The sequence below is a fragment of the Larus michahellis genome, chromosome 6 (genome assembly GCF_964199755.1).
Source record: "Larus michahellis chromosome 6, bLarMic1.1, whole genome shotgun sequence".
Taxonomy (NCBI): domain Eukaryota; kingdom Metazoa; phylum Chordata; class Aves; order Charadriiformes; family Laridae; genus Larus; species Larus michahellis.
The window spans coordinates 72,141,175-72,162,153 of NC_133901.1; the positions used below are offsets into that span (position 1 = coordinate 72,141,175).

At 46.6% G+C, this 20,979-nt stretch overlaps 1 protein-coding gene across 3 annotated transcripts in view; it reads left to right on the forward strand.

The window, feature by feature from the left end:
• Positions 1-20,979, forward strand: part of MGMT (O-6-methylguanine-DNA methyltransferase) — a 175,640-nt gene that overhangs the window by 119,885 nt on the left and 34,776 nt on the right. For all 3 annotated transcript variants that reach the window (XR_012587394.1, XM_074589937.1, XM_074589936.1), the window contains exon 4: positions 14,434-14,591. Coding sequence is in view for 2 of the 3 variants with exons in the window: in XM_074589937.1 (XP_074446038.1) it covers positions 14,434-14,591 (158 nt within the window). In the remaining variant the exon portion in view is untranslated. The remainder of the gene's footprint in view (positions 1-14,433; positions 14,592-20,979) is intronic.

Genomic DNA, 20,979 nt, shown 5'->3' on the forward strand with positions numbered 1-20,979 from the left:
AGCATCTCCCTCTCTCCTACCATGGGACACCAGCGGGTTTGCAGAGGAGGAATGTGCCCGTGCGAGGGCTGCAGTTCACTTCTCTCATGGGATCCCACTTTGTCCTCCGTGGCGGGGTTCGGATGCAATTGTAAGGTCCCATCAGGTCCACATCCCACCTCCTCTGCGTGGAGAAGTCCCTGGATCCCAGCGGTGATGCTCCCGAGCTGGCGTTTGCAGGAGGGTGGGAGAAGCCCAGGGCAGTGGTGGAGGCACCGTCCCTGGAGGTATTTAAAAGACAGGTAGACATGGTGCTTAGCGATATGGTTTAGTGATGGGTTTTGTCTGAGTTCGGTTGATGGTTGGACTCGATGATCTGAAAGGTCCCTTCCAACCTGGGCAATTCTATGCTTCTAAGCAAGGGGACGCGGGGGTCACGGTGGTCTGTGAAGGGGAGAGGTTGTTCACATTCCAGCTCCTGCATTCAGTCTTTAACGAGCTTCTTTTGAGGTAGCAGTTTATAGACTCTTATTTCAGTTAATTATAACAGCAGTTTTTTGAAACAGTGTTTTTATTGGTTTTATTGATGTGCCCTACTGTTTTTCCAATCCTGTGATTGGGTTCTGCTTGGTTACCTGGGAGAAGAAAAAGCTTTCCTCCTCGATTCGGAAGATTCGGTGGGCGGATGCTCCCAGGCAGCCCCGTACCCCTCCCGAAGGCTCCCAGGGCTTACCACAGCCCGCCTGCGAAGAGGTGACCTCCAAAGAGGTGATCCATGCAAATAGTAAACAAGAAGGGATGACAATTGTTGATTAAAATGAAGGAAAATACTCCGTATTTTCTGTTCTTCCTGCTGTCGTAGGGTGGTGTTTCTGGTTTTGAGGTCTCGTTGATAAGAAGTAGAGCTGATTCTTCATTTTAGGAAAGAGCCTCCCAGTGCATGTGGGGAACAATCTCAAAACCCTGTAGAAAAGCTTTGGAGAGAGTACATTTGTTAACTGTGCTGCTTGAATTGGCATATATTAGCAGTTTTTTCTGAGCGTTCTGTTCTCAGCCTGTGTTGGAATGAAGCTTTGGGTGATAAATATCTGCTAGGAACCCAGACCTTGATGACTTTCCTGATGTTTTCATCTGATGCCAGTGTTTCTGTGGCTTCTGAGTGTTCACACCTGGTTTTACAAAAAATAAATTAATACCATTTCTTTGCGCTGATGTTAGAAGCTTCACAGTAACATGAGGAGGGTCAGACTGGCCTGAGGGGCTTGGTCTGGTGATTTCCCTTTCTCTCTCACAGCTGCTTGGGTGTCAAGTGCATCAGAAGGGCTTCATTCATGAAATGAAAATATTTTCATCATTTTTTCCAGCGGCAGATGGGCAGCGCGTCTCCAGTTGTGGCAGGAGGGAGCCCGTCAGGTCGTACACCCATCTCTGCCCTGATGGGAGATGGTTGGTCCTGACTGGAGAAGCTCAGAGGGCACAGACTGCACTACACCCGGACTGGGAAGTTGCTTTGAAAAATGTCCTGATGAGCTGAATTCTTAAGAGGTTCCTGATTTATCTCTATCTGAATTCATTTTAATAGGCTGGACTATCTGCAGATGCTCTTGATTATAATTCTTGGTGCTCACTTTCATCTGGAATTCATGCGCTAACGCGCGTCAAGGTGGACATCCAAAGTCAGAGCCCAGTTCCAATAATTCAGCCTTAAGTTTTCCTCCTCCAGTTTCCCTGTGCACCACTGGAGATCGGCGGCCCGGGCCTTGCCGTATAATGGTTGTAACGTGTATTTTAACTGCCTTAGATTTGGGGTTTTTTTAAATCCATGCATAGTTGGGATTATGTCTATCTTAGATATGTAGAAAAAATGAAAATTTTACTTCAGATACCAGTTAGCAACTGGGTTATTACTATGAGGCAGGCTTGTGAGTAGAGGTGGTGGGGTTTGTGTACGAGGTGATGCTCGGGGGCAGTTGCACGGAGCTGGGAGATAGTGGGGAGAGCGGTGGTGAATGCCCTAAACCAGAGGAGCTACGTGGAGAAGCGAAGGGACTCTGGAGTGCGGTTTAAGGGTCCCCTGCAGCCAGCCCTAACACAGTTAATTGCCTGTGATAAAACCGACCTCGCAAGTCTGATGGGAGAATTCTTTTATATACGGAAAAATGTTTTGTAACAATTTCTTGTAAGTGCTAAAATTAACTGACTTTCTTTTAACCTAATTATAGATAGAACTGATGATATCACCTATGCTTAATGTTGCCTAACATGTTGGGTGAGAGTGTGCTGCCGCTTGTAACTTGGCTGAATTTTTGCTTTTCACTTTAAAGCGTTTGACGTGAAGCATCTGCTTAATTGTTGCTGGTTGAGGGTCTCCTGGGCACGTGTTTGATTTTCCCCCGTTCTCCATCTAGAACAGGTTGGTCCTCTCCAATAAGAAGATACACAGAAATTGTTTTTTTTTTTCTTTTTTAGTCAAATTTTTTAGTCGTCCTGCTGCCAAGCCTAACCCACTGATTTGAAACAGAAATACTTACGAAGAGGCTGCTCTCATACTAGCAATATTTTTGTTCTCCAAATAGGCCTCTGAAAAGTTTCATTCATAGAGGGGGAATGGGTCTCTGTGGGGAAGGAGGTCTCTGGGCTGGTTCTGGGGCTGAGCACAAAGGCGATACAACCTCAGGGTGCTGAGGAGCACCAGAACGAAATGTAGTTTTCTTGACCTGTCTGAATGACTTCTGCTAGGACAAATGAGGGAGAAACGTGTAGGATGAGATTCGGAGAGAACAAGAATTAGTCCGGAAAATACGTGGTTGGGAGACAAGAAGAAAGCAGTACTTGAAATGGTGACCAGAGGTGGACACTACCCTGGAGGGGTTCAAGGCCAGGTTGGACGGGGCTTTGAGTGACCTGGTCTGGTGGGAGGTGTCCCTGCCCAGGGCAGGGGGTGGCACTGGGTGGCCTTTAAGGTCCCTTCCCACCCAAACCATTCTGTGATGCTATTAATTCCCTGTAGAGCAGTAAGGTCAGACAACGAGTAGTACTGTGATGGTCCAAACAAGGTGCATTAAGGAGGATAGGCAGGAGGATGGATGGTGGCCATGGTAGAAAAAGGGCAGAACATTGAGTCTGGGCAATGTCAGGAGAGGGAAGGAGGTTGGCATGGAACGGCCAGTGAAGCAGGATGTGGGGCATTGGAATGTACAGCAGAAAATTGAGGTGGATGAAGAACCATAACTTCTTAGTGGTTGTCCTTGCACCTTACTGTTGTTTTAACAGAGATCTGTTCGTAATGAGATACACTTCTCTGAAAAAACAATAAATACGTTCATGAAAAATAAGCCAAGACCACACAGACAGAGCATTGTTTTCCTTGAAAATGTTTCCTGTGTTCCTGGGAAAGTCCACTGCTCGCTGAACGCTGTGTTTCCTCCGTGGTCTCACAGTACCGTATCCCAGGGCAAGATCTTGTTTGAAATCTGTGTCTCTCTATATAGGATTCCAATCAAAACTTTAATGGTACAGGGCAGCGAGTAGCATTTAATGACCTTCAGTGCTATCACTTGGGTCTTTGGGGCATTGACATTGATTTTCCTTATCTTGGCATGTGAAGACAGGAGTCTCACTCCCTTCTCTGAAGCGTTTGCTGGTGCGCACTAGGAGCTCGGAATAAGCAGGCAGCGGCTTTACAGGCACCGCGGCAGCAGCGATGGGCTGCGTGTGCCGCTTCCCTGGGCAGTCTCGGCTTGGCACCCGAATTTAGCATCATCGACTGCCAGAGTCGGGAAAAAGACTGAGCCGTTTGGATACCCATGTATTTTACTCAAGAGGTGCATCTATTTAATTGGAATTTGTATTTTAAACCCACACATTGGCGTAGATGCTTCTTTTTTCAGGGTAAAAGTGAGGTACCGTTTTCACGCGGAATTTCTGACCAGTCAGATCCATAAGAATTTACATCCTCGATAACAGATAAGAGCAGAAAGGAGAAAATATTGCAAAGGTTGTGTGACGAGGAATAAGTCTTACTCAGTTCTGAGTCCTCATGCTCTTCCATAAATGCATCAATTTGTTTTTAATAGGCCTTAAAAGCAACTGCGGTGGGGTCGTTCAACGCGAATTGGGGTGTTATTTCTGTTTATTGCGGCTCTCATCCTTTTTTTAATCTCTCACTACTGTCACACAGCCACTTCATTTATAAGAAGCTAAATTAAACTATGTAAGGATGTGCTTCCCCATGAATTTTAAACCTAAAAAGCTGCTTTGTTCACTGATTCAGTTGTGGGGAAAAAACGCAACACAGACATACGGCTATTTGAACTCTTTATTTGCCACATTTACAATATTAATAACACTGTTTCTAGAAGTTGTCACATCAAGTAAAAGATCTTCATTCCAGACTGTCTTTTGGGGCCAAATTGAGACTGGATGCATGCATTTAATAAATTGTAGTCTCAAGTAGTCATTTTTGTAAATAATTAGCTTCGGTGAAAGAATAAGTTAGCATATTGTATGCATCTAATGTTGCAAATGTACATACAGCAAACTTTCCTATTAATCAACAGTCAAGCACTGTAAGTTGGGTCTCATACATAATGAATTGTTCTTAAACCTCCTGGGTTTCATTGATAGAAAAATAAGAGAAAACACAAGTGTAGTAAGCTTTTGAATAAAATTTAACGAGATTGCTCTGCATCCTGTAATCGTTTTGGAATCATTAGAGACCAGATAATTCATCCGCAGTTTTGGGGTGGCTTTAGCCTTCATCTATCAAAGACAGACTATTTAAATGACATTTAGGTGCTGATAAAATACATTTTTATTTAATTTCACAATGAAAGCTTCAGTAAAAATGCCAGCTAACTCTACATTTATTATGTAAAGAATAATGCTGCATGACTGAGTCTCGTTTTAATGTTAATTTTTGTGTCCTAATCGTTACTGATTCTTCCATTTGAAAAGTAACATGCCAGCTATTTCTCTAAGACCAAAAAAAAAAAAAAAAATATTTGGGAAGACAAGCCCAGACGCGTATAGGTATAAGAAAGAGACGGTCAGCCTGTGCTTTTCAGACGGCGCAACTTGTTATCCAGGCCTGACTTCTGCCAACTTCACGTGCATGAGTGTGGTGTGGAGAGCTGCCTTCAATCATTTACGGATAAAATAAGAAAATGCCGTTAAGAAAACAAACAAACAAACAAAAAAAAAAGCCCGGTACATAACCTTTTAAATTATATTTGCTCCTCAAGCCTATTTCATGGCAAGAGTTACCGTTCAGATCCTAGAGAAGCCGCAGTGAATTCTCCTGCAACTGTAAAAATTTATTCTGATTTAGAAGCTCTTCACAGTTGACTGTAGTAATGACCCTGAGCCACGGAGGTGCTTGATCCACCTGATGTGTTTCCCAGCTCTCCAGTGCCTGGGAAATGGTCTCATGGGCGCTCGCTGCCAGGAGACATCCCGGAGCAATGGTCGCTTCGGTTGGCGCAGGAGCCTGGCCGAGAGGCGATATCCCAGGAGGGAGGGCACGTGTCCTTGGGCCGCAGCATGGCATCTCGAGGGGAAGATGACCCAAGGACCCCTTCTTCTCACTGGTCGCAAATCACTCAGAGACCCTCTGCTCCTGGCTGATGCTCCGAGGACAATTTTGTGGCTCACAGAGGGATTATGGCTACATCCTAAAGAAAAGGCGATGACAGAATTCTACTGTGATTGGGCAATATTCCCCAAAATATTTTCCACTCCACCCGTGGGCAGGTTCCTTCTGTAAGATCCATGCCCGTAAGCCTGATGTCAAAAAAAAACCCTCTTTTTTTTTAACCCTGGCATGAGGGTAGCAGCCATTCAGGAGTCCACCCACATTCCCCATCTTGTTTGACGTTAAGTAGGTCTGCGGTCTCCGAGAGAGCCATGTCTAAATTGCTGTCAGCTCGCATCAGGCGCTCGGGCCGCCGAGCGGGGCTGCCGGGTCACGTCAGAGCCCATTCGTTACAGCCGGAGCCTGCCGCGGCACCGGGGCCTCTGGTCTTTCTCCCTTCACAAGAGGATTAGCGTGACAGCCACATGGAGCTCTTTACGGACAGTCACCAAACACTTGGGGAGGTTGGGCTTCAATTACCCGCTGGGACGCCCGCCCAGCTCGGCGCAACCTTGGCTCCAGGAGTCTCGCTCATGGGCTCCCCGTTTTGGGAAGGTTTCTATAATCCGCCCCCCCAACCTTTTGTTTTGTTTTGTTTTGGGGGAATTTTGAGGGGGAAAAAAAACCCGATCTTTTAACATAAGATACTTCTAGGGTTTTTTTCCCGCTGTTTTATTTCAGTCCCCCTCCCCTCCATTAATTTATTCCCATCAGAGCCTTTTCCATCCGTAGGGTGGATGGGGTAGGGTAATTTTGGATAAATTTGGATAAGTAACTGCACATAGGGTAATTTTGATAATTTCTGGACCTGTTTAAGGCACAGACTTGTAAGAAATTGAATGGCCAAAGAAGCATCAAAAGATGGAAGAGAAAAAACACAGATGTGTCAGTGTGTGACAGTAATTCCTCCAGCTTAGCCCAGCCTGGAGGTGCTCTTCCAACTGGAGACGCTGAGCGTTGTGCCACCCTATAAATGTGCTTGCAGGTTCCTGGGGACGAACTGCAATGTTTTCTATTACGGGTTTCATTAAAATTTAGTGACTCTGTCTGCCAGGCTGTTCTGTCTCTTTTTCCTGGTTATAAATGGTGAAGCCGTAGGCGCTGGGGAGCCTCGGGAGCAGCGCGGGGAAGTCGGGGCTCCCTTTTGGGGATGGGTCGTTGCCTTCTGCTCTGTCCTGCCTGCCCTGTCTCTGCCCATCACACCTTCCGCAGGCGCTGGGTTTCCTGCTCGGTTTTCCTCCTCTGCACCCTTCATTTCTGTCTTCATCTGACCCTGGAGATGCTGCGAGGGCTGGAGCCCCTCTGCTGTGGGGACAGGCTGAGAGAGCTGGGGGGGTTCAGCCTGGAGAAGAGAAGGCTCCGGGGAGACCTTCCAGCCCCTTCCAGTCCCTCAAGGGGCTCCAGGAAAGCTGGGGAGGGACTCTGGAGCAGGGAGGGGAGCCATGGGACCAGGGGGAAGGGTTTTACACTGACAGAGGGGAGATTGAGATGAGATGTGAGGCAGAAATTCCTTCCTGTGAGGGTGGTGAGCCCCTGGCCCAGGTTGCCCAGAGCAGCTGTGGCTGCCCCATCCCTGGAGGGGTTCAAGGCCAGGTTGGACGGGGCTTGGAGCAACCTGGGCTGGTGGGAGGTGTCCCTGCCCAGGGCAGGGGGTGCCACTGGGTGGCCTTTAAGGTCCCTTCCCATCCAAACCATTCTGTGATTCTATGAATTTTGATTTTGATGAAGGCAAGCTAAGAAAAGGGTGTGGTGAGATTTTGTGCCATCCACATCGTGAAGAGAACGGCTGATGGTTGCTTTTACAGCATTCTGGTCATAACAGGATCCCAAAGCCTCTTAATTAGGACCGATTTATTTATATTTTAATATACAATTCATTGATAATGAACAAAAGCGTGTATGGTTTTTGTTCAGGGAACACAGTGGAAAAAATTACAGACCCTCTTAAAAAACATAGAGCGGGATGTGGCTGAGTGTCCAAATATGTTTATTTTCTCCATACCTGGAGACAGTAAGATATTGTGAAGCCAGTGATCTTCAGTACCATGTGCGCCACCCTGTCAGAACACGGTTCAGTTGGTAACAGCCTGGCAAAGACCCGTCTTCCATGAGAAGAGTTTGGGGTGTTGTATGTAAAAACATACATTCCACATCTATCTTCTTTTTTCTATTTGTTTTTTTTTTTTAATTTTAGGTCTGCATTTCTGTTGTTGTGTAGGTGGAACTGTTGTAGTTATTATAGTAATATAATAGTGAATTATCTGCGTCTGCCCATGTGTACGCGTGGCCCTTGGCTGACTGCAGGGGGAGTTGCAGAGGGAGTTGCAATTTCTTTTTGTTTTGGGGAGCTTTTTTCTTCTGTATCTTAACCAAATTGAAACAAAGGGGACTCTTCACTAGCTCAGCACCTGTAGCAGTCTGTAAACCTCTCCTTAGGCAAACGCTCAAGGGTGAGGTAGTTATCAGGGATAAAACACTCAGGCGTGGGCGGCGCAGGCAGTGGAAGCACGCGATGGGTGGTGTGTTCAACCAGTCAATTATTTTTTATGTATACAAATATTTTATTAATATACAAATAAATATATAAGTATGTTGGGGGAGCCCATACATCATCGTCATAATATTTACCCTGCTGAAGCTGCCAGCTCTGAGCTTTACCCTAAGGAAGTTGCCAGCAGAGCCGTTTTGATATATTCTCCTTATTTTAAATCATGCTACTCAAGGTCCATCTTGTAATGTTTTCCGTTAAGGTTTATTAAGGATTTACTGAGGCAAAAAGTAGCTGAGAAGTAAAATAAATAATTAAAGTCATACCAATTGAGAACATGGCTACCCACTGAGGCTTCTCACAGCATTTCTCTGGTTTTCATAATGGTTAAGCTATTTAGGATGATGCTGAAGCCAATCTGCTGCTTACATGTTTATTTTGGAAGCGCGGTAGAAACTTCCAGTTCTTGGCAAGTGGTTTGGAAGGAGCCTGTTAAACTGAAACAGGTGGTGTTTCTGCTTTTCTCCCCCTCTGCTAAAACCATCTTTTCCTCCATTTCATCCTGTGCAAACAGAAGAAGTCAGAGAAGAGACGCGGCTGGGCTGGAGCCTCGGGAAGACACCTCCCAGCTGCCCGGTGGCTTCCGTACTCTGCTCAGCCTTAGAAAAGAGCTGTAATGGAATTAAGTACGTAGGATTGCAGTTAAGAGTGGCATGGACTAGCTGTCGTGTGTGTAAGCTGGAGCAGTAGGTCTGCACCTGGGCTGTGGTGGATTCTTGTGCCGGGACTGACCTTGCGTCTCTCTTGGACTTCACCACCACCAAGAGCTGAATCACAGAATCATAGAATCATAGGGTTGGAAGGGCCCTCTGGAGATCATCCCGTCCAACCCCCTGCCAGAGCAGGGTCACCCAGAGCAGGTGGCACAGGAACGCGTCCAGGTGGGTTTGGGATGTCTCCAGAGACGGAGACTCCACACCTCTCTGGGCAGCCTGTGCCAGGGCTCTGCCACCCTCAGGGTAAAGAAGTTCCTCCTCATGTTTAGGTGGAACTTCCTATGCTCAAGTTTGTGTCTGTTACCCCTTGTCCTGTCCCTGGGCACCACTGAGAAGAGCCTGGCCCCATCCTCCTGACACCCACCCTTTCAGTATTTATAAGCATTGATAAGATCCCCCCTCAGCTGTCTTTTCCAGACTGAAGAGACCCAAATCCCTCAGCCTTTCTTCATAAGAGAGGTGTTCCAGTCCCCTCATCATCTCCGTAGCCCTTTGCTGTCCCCTCTCCAGCAGTTCCCTGTCCCTCTTGACCCGGGGAGCCCAGAACTGGACACAGTACTCCAGGTGCGGCCCCCCCAGGGCAGGGCAGAGGGGGAGAATGACCTGAAGGCACAGGCTGGGGATCTGCAGCAGCAGCCATCGTTCCCTGGCTGAAAAAAACCCTCATTTTGAGAGACATCCAACTTAAAAAAGTATGTATATTCTCAGATGTCTGTTTTTTATAGCTGAAAACAAACATGTTTTTTTCTGTTTGAGGAGGGTGTAGTTTTAGTTAAGCGTCCCACTGCAAAGCCGTGTAGATGAGTCAGTCACTTGCAGCTGAATATCCATTTAACGTCACCACGGAGTCAAGACAGACATCTGACACTGCACACGTGTTAGAGGCTGGCACATTAATGCAAACAGAAAGTTTCAGTTAAAAAAAAAAAAAAAAAAAACAACACAACACTAAAAACCCTACAGTAATCATTACTTGTTGACCAAATGAAAATACAAACCCCTCCACTTTGGATTTTTTGAGATGGCAGGCAGCACCCAACACAGTTCACTGGCGAAAACAAGCACAGGGACAGTCTCCAATGAGTCTCCAATTTAAATAAGGCTAGTGTATTTTAAATAGATTCTAGCCACATTGCAAGAAAGGTGTTGGTGCTTTTTAAGGAAAGATAAAGAAATTCTCCAGGGCAAAAGTAAAGCAGTTGGATTTCTTACCCCTTCTGTTTAGTTTCTTGCATTTTTAGATGAACGTGCTTATTTTAATTTTCCTATATAAAAGTAAAAATTACGTCTTGTTGAATCACAGGTTTAAGACCTCAGCTTTCCATAGGCAAAGCAGAGAACATGTGGACACTTGGCCATCACCTTGGGTGCTGCTGGCTCTGCGCCGCTGGTGGCTCTGCAGCCTGCAGCACGTCCCATCCCCTGGAGATCACCAAGGGCAGGACATTAAAAGTAGAGGGTCCCCTTTTTCTTGTTGTTCATTGCTAAAGATGAGGCACAAGGGGTTAATGTGACTGTTAGATGGATATTTTTCTCTAATGGTATACAACTAACTTTTTTCCTGTCCATCTTGCCATTAGAGATGCTCAAAGGTCAGTGCGTGGAGTAGGGTGTTCAGAAACCTTCCAGGAAGCCTGGCATTGAGCAGAGGAATTTCACTCGAGGGGGGAAATTTCCCATGATGGAACTCCTCTGCTCTCCTTTTCTTCTTATGAATGTTTTGAGACCGCTTTTGCCTTGCTTTTTGAAACGTACGTATGGTTTAGTTGGGCCAAAGCATGGCTTTGAAGCCTGAGAAAATCCTTTAAAAGGCAGCTGGTGTTTTAAGTTGAATTTTTAATGACAAGGTAGTTTGTAGCAGGAGTGCTGCTACGCAACTTCGGGAAGCGAAAGGGGAGGAGGGCAGGGAGGGGAGGAGGGCCAGTGGAAGACACCCATGCATAAGTTATGTTCGTTCTTTTTCTTTATTAAAGCTGTCAAATTCCCTGGAATAGAATCATAGAATCATTCAGGTTGGAAAAGCCCCTTGGGATCATCAAGTCCAACCATCAACCCCACTCTACAAAGTTCTCCCCTACACCATATCCCCCAACACCACATCTAAACGAGTCTTAAATAGTTGTTAGCAATTCTAGCCAAGCAAAATTAATATGAAGATTTATATTTTTTCTTAACTTTCTGCCGATTTGAAGCTCTCAGCGTGTATGCTGGATACAAATTGACTTTGTATCCTAGAGGAAAAGAAGTCAATGGCGTTCCTAGAAAGCAAGGCATTTTCGTCTTGCAAAGCTTTTCCTTTCTTGACCACGGTGGAGGTGGCCACGGAGGTGGCGGGCGCTGTGAAAGTGTCTGGTGGTGAAATGGTGGGAGAACAGTCTCACCAAAAACATCTAGAGATGGTCAGCAGCGACAAGGTGCTGTTCTTAAAAGCAGCAATTAAAAAAAATGAAAAAATTAAGACATACATGTGAACAGTCCTGCCAGGGAAGGCCTGGTGGAAGTGCGGAATGTGTCCGTGATGGCAAGGGAGTGTGTCCGTGCGTTGGGATGGCTGAGCCCTGCTATGGTGCGCAGCAGGTTCCTGCAGCCTCCCCGCCACAGAGATGGCCAGAGCAGCTGCTGCATCGTGTCTTCTGGAAGAGACTGATGGACCTTTACTCTATTCCTTATTTTAAATATGGAGCTAATGGCCTGACGTTACCTTGATGCTACCTGAGCAGCCCAGGCACCAGCCTCGGTAGCTCCGCACCTCGCCGACGCTGGCGCGCTGCTTCCCACCTGGTTTGGGGGAGAATGATGGGGGTTTGGGGCCTTTCTGGAGCAGGAGGAAATTCCGGTGCCTGCCTGGCATCGTCAGGCTGGGGCGGCCGGGGGCCGCTCGCCTGCAGAGCAGCGGGGAAACAAAGTCTTTGGGTTTTATGGTGATATTACAGTCCAAATCATTTCCAGACTCCCGAGAATGTGAAACAAGATGATGTGAAAAACATAAGGTTACCGGAGTTTTGAGTGCTTTCGATGCTCTTCTGGATAAATGGAGCAGAAAAGTCTACCAACTTCTCTTTGAGATTTCAGAGGCATTATTATATTCTGTAGTTATTATATTGTCGTAGCTCTAACAATCCACAGTAAAACTGAGCCATATTCTGCTGAGTGTTGTACATGTGCAGAATAACGGATTATCCGTGGTGTCGAGAGCTTGGTTTGAGGTCCGTGTCGTAGGTATTCATGCAAAAGAGTTCATGCACAGATTCTGGTACATTTTGGTTTTTAGCAAAGTGATTATTAAATAGCAAAATAGCATAAAGTAGACATCAGTTTTGTAAAGGAAATTCATACCGCTTTACACACGCACTCAAAAAAAAAAATAAAAGAAAAATCAAAAGCATTGATTTGGTAAATAAATGGAAAGAGAGAAACAAAATTACACTTAAGTTCTAGCCAACTGGATCCAAAGCTGATTCTTCATTTTTGTTTTGCCTCTGCTCCAAGCCGTCAACTCCTATCCTTGTGCAAACGGAGTGTTTTAATTGTCCGCCTCTGTGTCCCTCTTCTCTCTGCCGCCTCCTAATCAGTGATTACGTGCCCTTCAGTGGTTAACAATTAATCAGAAAGCGACCGGGGGCTGGGGGAGATGGCAGGGCCGTTTGATCATGCACCAGGCGGGTGAGGGCTCTGCTTGGGAGAGTGACCCCGAGCCAGCTCCCTCCTGCACATCATTCATCCCGGCCGGAGGCGGCGCGGAGCCGGTGTCTGATCACACTGGGGTCCTGGCGCGAGCGGCTCCTCCGTCCGCCCCGGATTAAGCCTGTGAAGGCTTTCGGTCTTTTTGATGAAGGTGCCTTGTGGCGAAAGCAGAACCTGGTGCCTTTTATGCCATTACTGGTACATCTCACCTTTCATTTTCTTTGGCTTTCTGCCAGGAGGGAACTCACCAAATATTTTTGCTCGCTCGCAGCACACTGGACCGTGCTGGGGAATTTCTTAGAACCATAGAATTGCCCATGTTGGAAGGGACCTTTCAGATCATCGAGTCCAACCATCAAGCCGACTCTGACAAACCCACCACTACCCCACGTCCCTCAGCCCCACGTCTGCCCGGCTGTTAAATCCCTCCAGGGATGGCGACTCCACCACTGCCCTGGGCAGCCTCTTCCAATGCTTGACAACCCTTTCCATGTAAAAATTTTCCCTAATATCCATCCTAAACTTCCCCTGGTGCAACTTGAGGCCGTTTCCTCTTGTTCCTTACAAGAAGAGACCAACCCCCCTTGGCTACACCCTCCTTTCAGGGATTTGTATGATTCCAGTCTGCCTTGGTTTCCCTTTCCCCGTACCTGGGTGGCAGAATTACTCTGGTTTTCTCTTTCTTCCGTTGTCTCAGGTTCTCCTGTATTTTGCTATTTCTACAATTTTCTCTCCTTTCTCCTGCTTTGTGGCACATCCAGCCTCTGACCAGAAGACTATGCTGTTGAGTTTTAGCAGCACCCTGTTGAGAAGCTTCTTGTTCTGGGGTCTGGCTGTATTTCCAGCTCAGAGGCGGGGCGGGGAGGGGAAGCTGCAATCATTAGAAAACCTTAGGATGCCTCATCAGTGGTGTTTCAGGTTCTGGATTGCTGGCGGGGCTTGCTGGTTTGGCCGTCACCCTTGATGTTGTCTACCGCACTTCCCATCATTTCTCTTGGCCGTGTTCCTGTTGGGCTCTGGTGTTTTATCGATACCCTGGAACCAGTGCCGGCACCTCTGAGAGACACCCACCTCACCACCATCTCCTAAGGCACCAGGAGAGCACCACCACCCTTGGCCAGGGCGGCTTTGTTCACTGAAACCTTGGGGAATGTGGCTGGATATTTGCTAATCCAAGGTTCACGTTTTCGTTGCTGTCATACGCACATTGCTCTTCCAGAGGGAAAGAAGAAAAAAAGTAGGAAGGGAAGAAGTACATTTTTGTTTGCAGGTGCTTTCGGTTCACTTGCTTCGCTTTTCAGTATCCTGCAAGCACGAGCTGCCATTGGAAATCAAATGAATTCTCAATTGCTTCCTTCCAATTCAATAAGTGGAGGAAAGCAGAAACCTGCCACCGTCGCTGGAAGGAAACGGGGCAGAGGAAGGCGCGGGTTCGGCAGAAAGCTGTTTCTTTCCTCCTTTCCCCAGGGAAGATCCCCAGGGAGACGGGACTGTGCCCTTGAAGGCCGTGGAGGAGGACTCTCATCCCCACCTACCCTGGTGGCGCGAGGGTGCATCGTCTCCCATAGATTTGGGTGGGTTCCTTGCGCCCCAACATTTCCCACTTACACTTGGCATTTTCCTCTCAACAGTTTTTTTGATTTTTTTTTTACAGGTATGAGTGACCGTGTGTGGTCATTGCATTTCTAGGGGTGACGAGGATGCAGTTTTGTTATTGCTGTTATGAATCTGTTTGCCTTTTTCAGAGCAGAAGGATGGAGCCCGACTCTAGGTGGAATGCTTTTTGAGATGATCTATTTTTCTGCTAATGTAGGGAGTATGAATATTCATTTTTACAATTTTTATCATTATAATTTTACAATTGTCTCTCCCAGCAGGGCAGAGTCAGCCACTTGGGAGGTGTGCGAAGGCGCGGAGGAGATGACGGAGCCGCTGAAGCAGTGCACGGCCTGGCTGCACGCCTACTTCTGCCAGCCGGCGAGGATGGCGAGCCTTCCCCTGCCGGCCTTCCACCACCCGCTGCTCCAGAGAGGTCTGTGCCGCCGTGCCGCGGGCCACCCATGTCCCCCACCTCCCATCAGCCAGGGTGGTGATGGCTCCCATCTCCATAATTCTTGGTCAATGGCAGTAAAAATGATGCGGTTCAGCTCCCAACAGTCGCTGGCTGAAAGGTTTGAGTATGAACACGCCTGAAGGGCTCTTCCATGAGGTCGTTGTTCACTGAACCAGCTTTTTTGCCAGCAGTGGGAGGCATGAGGCTGGGACATGTCCGTGTCTATCGGCAGGGACATGTCCATGTCTATCAGCAGGGACACCTCGCCAGTGGTAGTTAGGTTGTGTGAGGTAGCTGTGGTTTGGTTCCTCAAAGTTATCATAGATACTATTTGGATTTTTTTTAAAAAAAGAACAAATATGGTTACAAAGAAGTTACGCTACTCATGTATTTAGATAAAACAAGACCTGAGAAAAATTCCTCCTTCCCATTCTCTGTTTACTAGCTCACTTCCTGAAGACCTCCTGACAGAAGTCAGTCACTTGAAATGAAATAGGGTCCCATTATTTTTAAAAAAAAAACAACTCAGAAGTCTGTTTTTTGCAGCCTCTTCTTGTCTGTCCACAAGTATCGTCATTTCCCATTGAATGAAATCTTCAGTTTAAGAGATATATAGCACCGACAAGGAGGTAGTATCCTCTACGTTACGTGACAAGATAGCACTGGTTTTTGTATAAAACTCTAAATTATATATACTTTTTCTTTTTTTGTGGTTCAAGGTGAAAGACACTTGATACGGTTGCATAGGTTTGTATTTTAAGGCGTCGGTGCCCGTGCGAAACGACGGCCAGTTTGACATCTGGCGAGGCAGGGCTCTTCGACAGCGACGCCTCTGCGAGAGGCGTCTACGAGCTCCGCTGTGTCTGCTGTTAATCGCTGGTTTGATTCAAATTCCTGTAAATAATAGGTTGTTTCTTGCTGTTACACCTTCTTATTCTTAATGAGCTAATGGCACGTGCAAGTAGAACAACAAAATCAAGATGCAGTTGTTGTGCAGGGCGTTCTGCAGGTGACGAGCTGTTGGGTTCAGGAAGCGGGATTGTGTTCCATTCTGGGAGCTTTGCGCAGAACCTTGGCTTTAACGGGGAACTTCTGCACATATTCTTCCATCTTAGGAGAATTTTTCCATGCGACATCTTTCATAGTCAGATTACAGGATGAATACTGAGTATTTTTAAAACTGAGTTGTGTATTGCAGTGTCTTCCTCTGATTTTTAGTTTGTTTAATACAACGTCTGTATTAAATGATGTTTAATACAAACATTGTTTTTATCAACTACTAAAAAATCGTCTTTAGGGGTTTTAGTGAAACTGTCTGATTAACACGTGGGAGAATAAGCAATAATAGCACTATGATACATCATTTGTCAAAATTGCTAAAATGCTCATGAAGTACCACCTTCTGGGTGATAAAATCATCATCCAAGGATTTATTTTTTTTATTAGCTGGGATGAAATTAAGAGCCGTGGTTGAGAACCTTTGGGTGGGTGTGAACATGAATGGGCAAAGCTGGATGGGAGACAGTTACTGCTGCTCTTCCTTCCATCTTTGAATAACGTCGGGGGAATTCTGCTTCCCAGATTATCCACCAGGAGATTATAAAACATTTAAAGTAATGCTTCTACTTTTAATTTTCCTAAATTGGCTACTGAATTCTTTTTAGCTTGGCTAAAGAATTTTTTTTGTCTAAGTGCTGCTGATGTTGTTTTAGTTGTTGTTTTGGTGTTTAACCCTGAGCCGTCTTGCCTTGACTTGGGGTCAGAGTTGGTAGAAGACTTTGGTCCTTCCCTCGGCAGCAGCCTTCCTGGGTGGCAACCCTGGAAGCGACTGAAGATCCCTTAAAAGAGGAAAAATAAGTATATTTGTTAATAGGAAGCTTCTTGAGGGAAAGCAATGATCGCCCTCGAATTTTTGGAGGGTGGAAAGAAAGCTCTTCAGCACCCTCCAAGTGCAAAACCCATCCAAGAGATGCCTGCGGGGCTGGGAGGGGACGTGGCGGGTGGCCGTGAGCATCGCTGCCGGTGTCTGTGAGCATCGCTGCTGGTGGCCATGACCATTGCTGCTGGTGGCCGTGAGCATCTCTGCTGGTGGCTGTGAGCATCACTGCCGGTGGCCATGAGCGTCGCTGTCGGTGGCCATGAGCATTGCTGTCGGTGGCCATGAGCATCGCTGCTGGTGGCCATGAGTATCGCTGCCAGTGGCCGTGAGCATCCGGCCATGAGCATCGCTGCCAGCTCTCTCTGCAGCACCCATGGCTTTGTGAAGGATGCGGCTGGTGGTCCCGCTGGCTGGGCTGGCCACAGGCTGGGCAGCAGTTGGTCCTAATGGGGTTTGACCTTCTGTATCACAGGTTCGGTGCTGGGGAGGGACCGAGTGCAGTTTCCTCATTATAACATGTGCAGGTTCAGGTTTTTTTAATTTAGTTCAGTTATTTGTTCTTGGCCTGAGAGCAGGTGTGCATGTTTTATGAGGGGAAGGCACGTACGTAATGGAAATGCTAACGAAGAATTAATTGGCAGAAATCACAATGATGTGATGGCATTTCTATTCTTCTCTTACTTTCTCTGGTAATACTTTCATAGAAACAGAAGAAATCTGTATTGGAAGTAATGTGGAAATACGTGTTAAAAAATTGAAGAAACTATTTTTAAAAGTTACTTAGTAGACCGGTAAGGTAAAAACCACATTATAACGGATTACATTGAACATTTCAATTTCTCTGTAAGTCAGAAATGCAGTATTGCTAAATTAGGAATTTGGTATTTATTTGCTTTTTTACATTTACATTTGAAAGTGCCTACTCATTTCTCCAGGCGCTCAAAAATGCAGAATAAACATAAGCGAGAGCATGAGGATCCAAAGCCAGGGAGGCTTTTTCTTATCACAGCTGTTTTCTTCCATCTCTGCTCATCAGCAGCTGTTCTAGCGAATCGTCTAAACCTTTGGCCCTTCTTTTCTCCCCTCCCCTGTAAATACGACCAGTTATGGTGCGGTGCTTTGGTACGAGGTGACTTGAGTTCCATCATCAGTGGGTTTGCGATGAGGAAAACTGAATTCTAACATCCACTGTCTCAGCGGCTCGTCTTGTGTCTCATATTGTTCTAAAGTGCCTTTTATTTTCTAAATCGCCATAAAAAGGGGGAAGAGTATTTAAAAGCGCTCTAAATACACAATTTACCATTCTTCCTCGTAACTAGTCAGGGGTAAAGTTTGAATCTGGTGTGGATTGAGGCAGGCAGGAGAAGTTTGAAGCTGGTTTCTCAACACCTCCGGGAGTTTTCAACTTACGAGCTGTCCAATTTAGCCTATGCAGCCACTTTTTTTTTTTTTTTAATGCAATTGAAAAACTGGAATTTTCAACAATACGTGTCACGGCCAGTGCTCCATGTGGAATGTCATTGAGCAACGAAAAACTCAGGTTTTCGCACTTCTCTGCAGCATTTCAAGGTGTTACACCTCGGAAAAATCACTGAACATTTATAATGGGAAATGATTAATTGGTCTTACTGTATCATGCTCATTAGCCCCCTTTCTATATGAAGAAGAAAAATTCACCCTGTTATTGTTTTGAAGCCTGTGCATGAGTTGCTTGATTTGTGGGTCTGTGCAATGCAAAAGGCAATGTTAAATTGTCGTGAATTTCCTGGCTTTTCTTTATTTGTGCTCTGTAGCGGCCGCGGTTGCGGTTGCAGAAGGCGTTGCAGCGCTGGACGCTGCAGCGAGGAGCGGTTGTGTGTTTGCAGACCAGATGGCTCATTAGAGCAACAAGAGCAGAGGAAATTGGAGACGCACAAGAGTTTTCCTTTGCCCTGCGAGGAGCAGCAGCCCGGGGGCTCTGCTCGTTGCACGCCGTGCCATGCCATGCCACCATCCTCGCCGGATGAAGTCCTTTAGCTTTGCAAAACTGTGCCTTTATGTTCTCGAGTCTAGAGCTCCTCAGTCGGGTCCCTGTACCAGAGGTGTACCTGAAGCAAAGCTTTGCTTTTCAGCTCAGTCCAGCTCAATCGCCCGATTTCTTCAAATAAGCTGTGAATTATCATAGAATCATGGAATGCTTTGGGTGGGAAGGGACCTTAAAGGCCACCCAGTGGCACCCCCTGCCCTGGGCAGGGACACCTCCCACCAGCCCAGGTTGCTCCAAGCCCCGTCCAACCTGGCCTTGAACCCCTCCAGGGATGGGGCAGCCACAGCTTCACTGGGCAACCTGGGCCAGGGGCTCACCACCCTCACAGCAAGGAATTTCTTCCTAATATCCATCTAAATCTCCCCTCCTTCAGTTTGAAACCCTTCCCCCTCATCCCATGGCTCCCCTCCCTGATCCAGAGTCCCTCCCCAGCTTTCCTGGAGCCCCTTGAGGGCCTGGAAGGGGCTGGAAGGTCTCCCCGGAGCCTTCTCTTCTCCAGGCTGAACCCCCCCAGCTCTCTCAGCCTGTCCCCACAGCAGAGGGGCTCCAGCCCTCCCAGCATCTCCGGGGCCTCCTCTGGCCCCACTCCAACAGCTCCGTGCCCTTCTGATGTTTGGGTCTCCAGGGCTGGAGCTCTGAATTATGGTGTCGGTGTGAGGGAGGAGGGCTCCGCAGGTCTGCAATCCATGTTGTCTGTGTCACCTTGCAAACCAAGGGCAGAGAAAAGCTTTGCAAAAAGATCGAGGAGGAACAACCTGAGGATGGAGATGGGAGAGGTGAGCTTTGCAAGCCAGATTAGTAGCTGAAATTTCCCGTGCATAATGTATGTTGTTCATCCAAGAAGGGATATTGATGAAACACCTCATACATAATGGGAGCAGAGAGTCTTCAAAGAAACTGGTAGTACCTCCATTCTCCCTTCAAGATGACTTCGTTCCCTACCCAGGCCTGTAATCAATAATTACCCTGTGATTTCCTGGCAGCTTCTCATTCAGAAACTCCAGCCCAAGCAGCGGAGCCTCGCGGACCTGGCGCAGTCCCGCCAAAGGACAGCAAACCACACTGAAATACTGGTGGTGGGCTGAAGAAACTGTTCGCTTTCTGGTGTCACCTCTGTGGGGTGGGACTCGTCCGTCGTTCCCGTGCTGCGCACCCGTCTGTCTGTCCGTCCGTCCTGGGCTCTGCGGGTGGCGTCGAACCTCTCCCTCTAGAAAGCACCTAGGGGGAAAATCCTTCCATTAATGGCATCTTGATTACTCTCACCTTCTGCCCGTGGCACACAGTAGCACCTCTTTGTTTTACTGGTTTTGCACATTCTAGACTATTAAAATAAAAAACCTGCAGCAAATTAAGAAAGAAAAGTAGATTTTATGCATTCTGGCTGTAACTCAGCAAAGGCCGAAGTCTTTTTTATCCTTTCCGTGGTTGGCATGCTCAAATCACAAGTTTTCCGAAGATTGTGGGGCTGTTAATTTGCTTGCTTGTGAGACGACAAATTCGGCATCCCAGGAATGCTTACGTTTAAAAGAAGTGTTTTTAATCACTCTGCTGCTCACCCTAATTACAGGCTGCAGTATAGCCTAAGAGTAAATTTTTCTCACATACGATTTAGCCAAAGACTTTTTTCGATATATAAAGATCATTTAAATTAGAAAAGCATTTACAGTATTATGATGAATACAGATCTGTTTTCCCTTGCTCTAAATTACAGACTTTTTTAAAAAGTCATAAAAATCATTGACTTTGTTGAGATACTGCCAGTAAAGCTAGAAAGTTTGAAACTTCGGGTGCCTGTTTATGGATGATAGGATAGCAATCCTGTGCTTTTCAGTGGGAAAGAAATGGCTGGTAAAAATGTCATTCGTTAAAAGATAAAAATGAGTAAAGTACTTTAGCAGAAGCAGAGGGGGAAGGTGCGAGGCTCAAAGTGGAGAAGGTAGGAAAATACCGGATCAAAGGAGTCGGAGTAGCTGGAGGACACTTAGGGATGTCGGATGTCCTGGTCGGTCCTGAGGTCACTGTGCGGCTTCGTTTATATGGCAAAAAAATAAGGAACGTTACATTTGGGTGATTTGCAGCCTTGAGGAGAAAATGGGAGTTAAGGGTGAGAGGCGGTGAGGGATGGGAAGGGTGGAGTTGACCTATGAATGATTCCATGGAGCTGGGGGCAGCTTAGGTCTTCAGCAGAAAAAGTAACCATAAGCAATTTAAGTCTCTTAAACTTAAGAGTTTTCTGCTCGCTCCACGTTTGCATGGTGTTAGCAGGACAGTAAATACTAAAGACAATGATATCTTCACAATTTTAATGTCTTTATTAACTTCTAATTCTTAAAGTGGTGGTGGCCTATGGTAGAAGAGGTATCTAAAGAGAGAGAGAAATGTCTGTGTCCTGTGTAGTTCTGATTTTCTTCAGTCCTGGGTATGACGTGTAACTTCATTTGCCCTTTTAAAATAAATTGCAC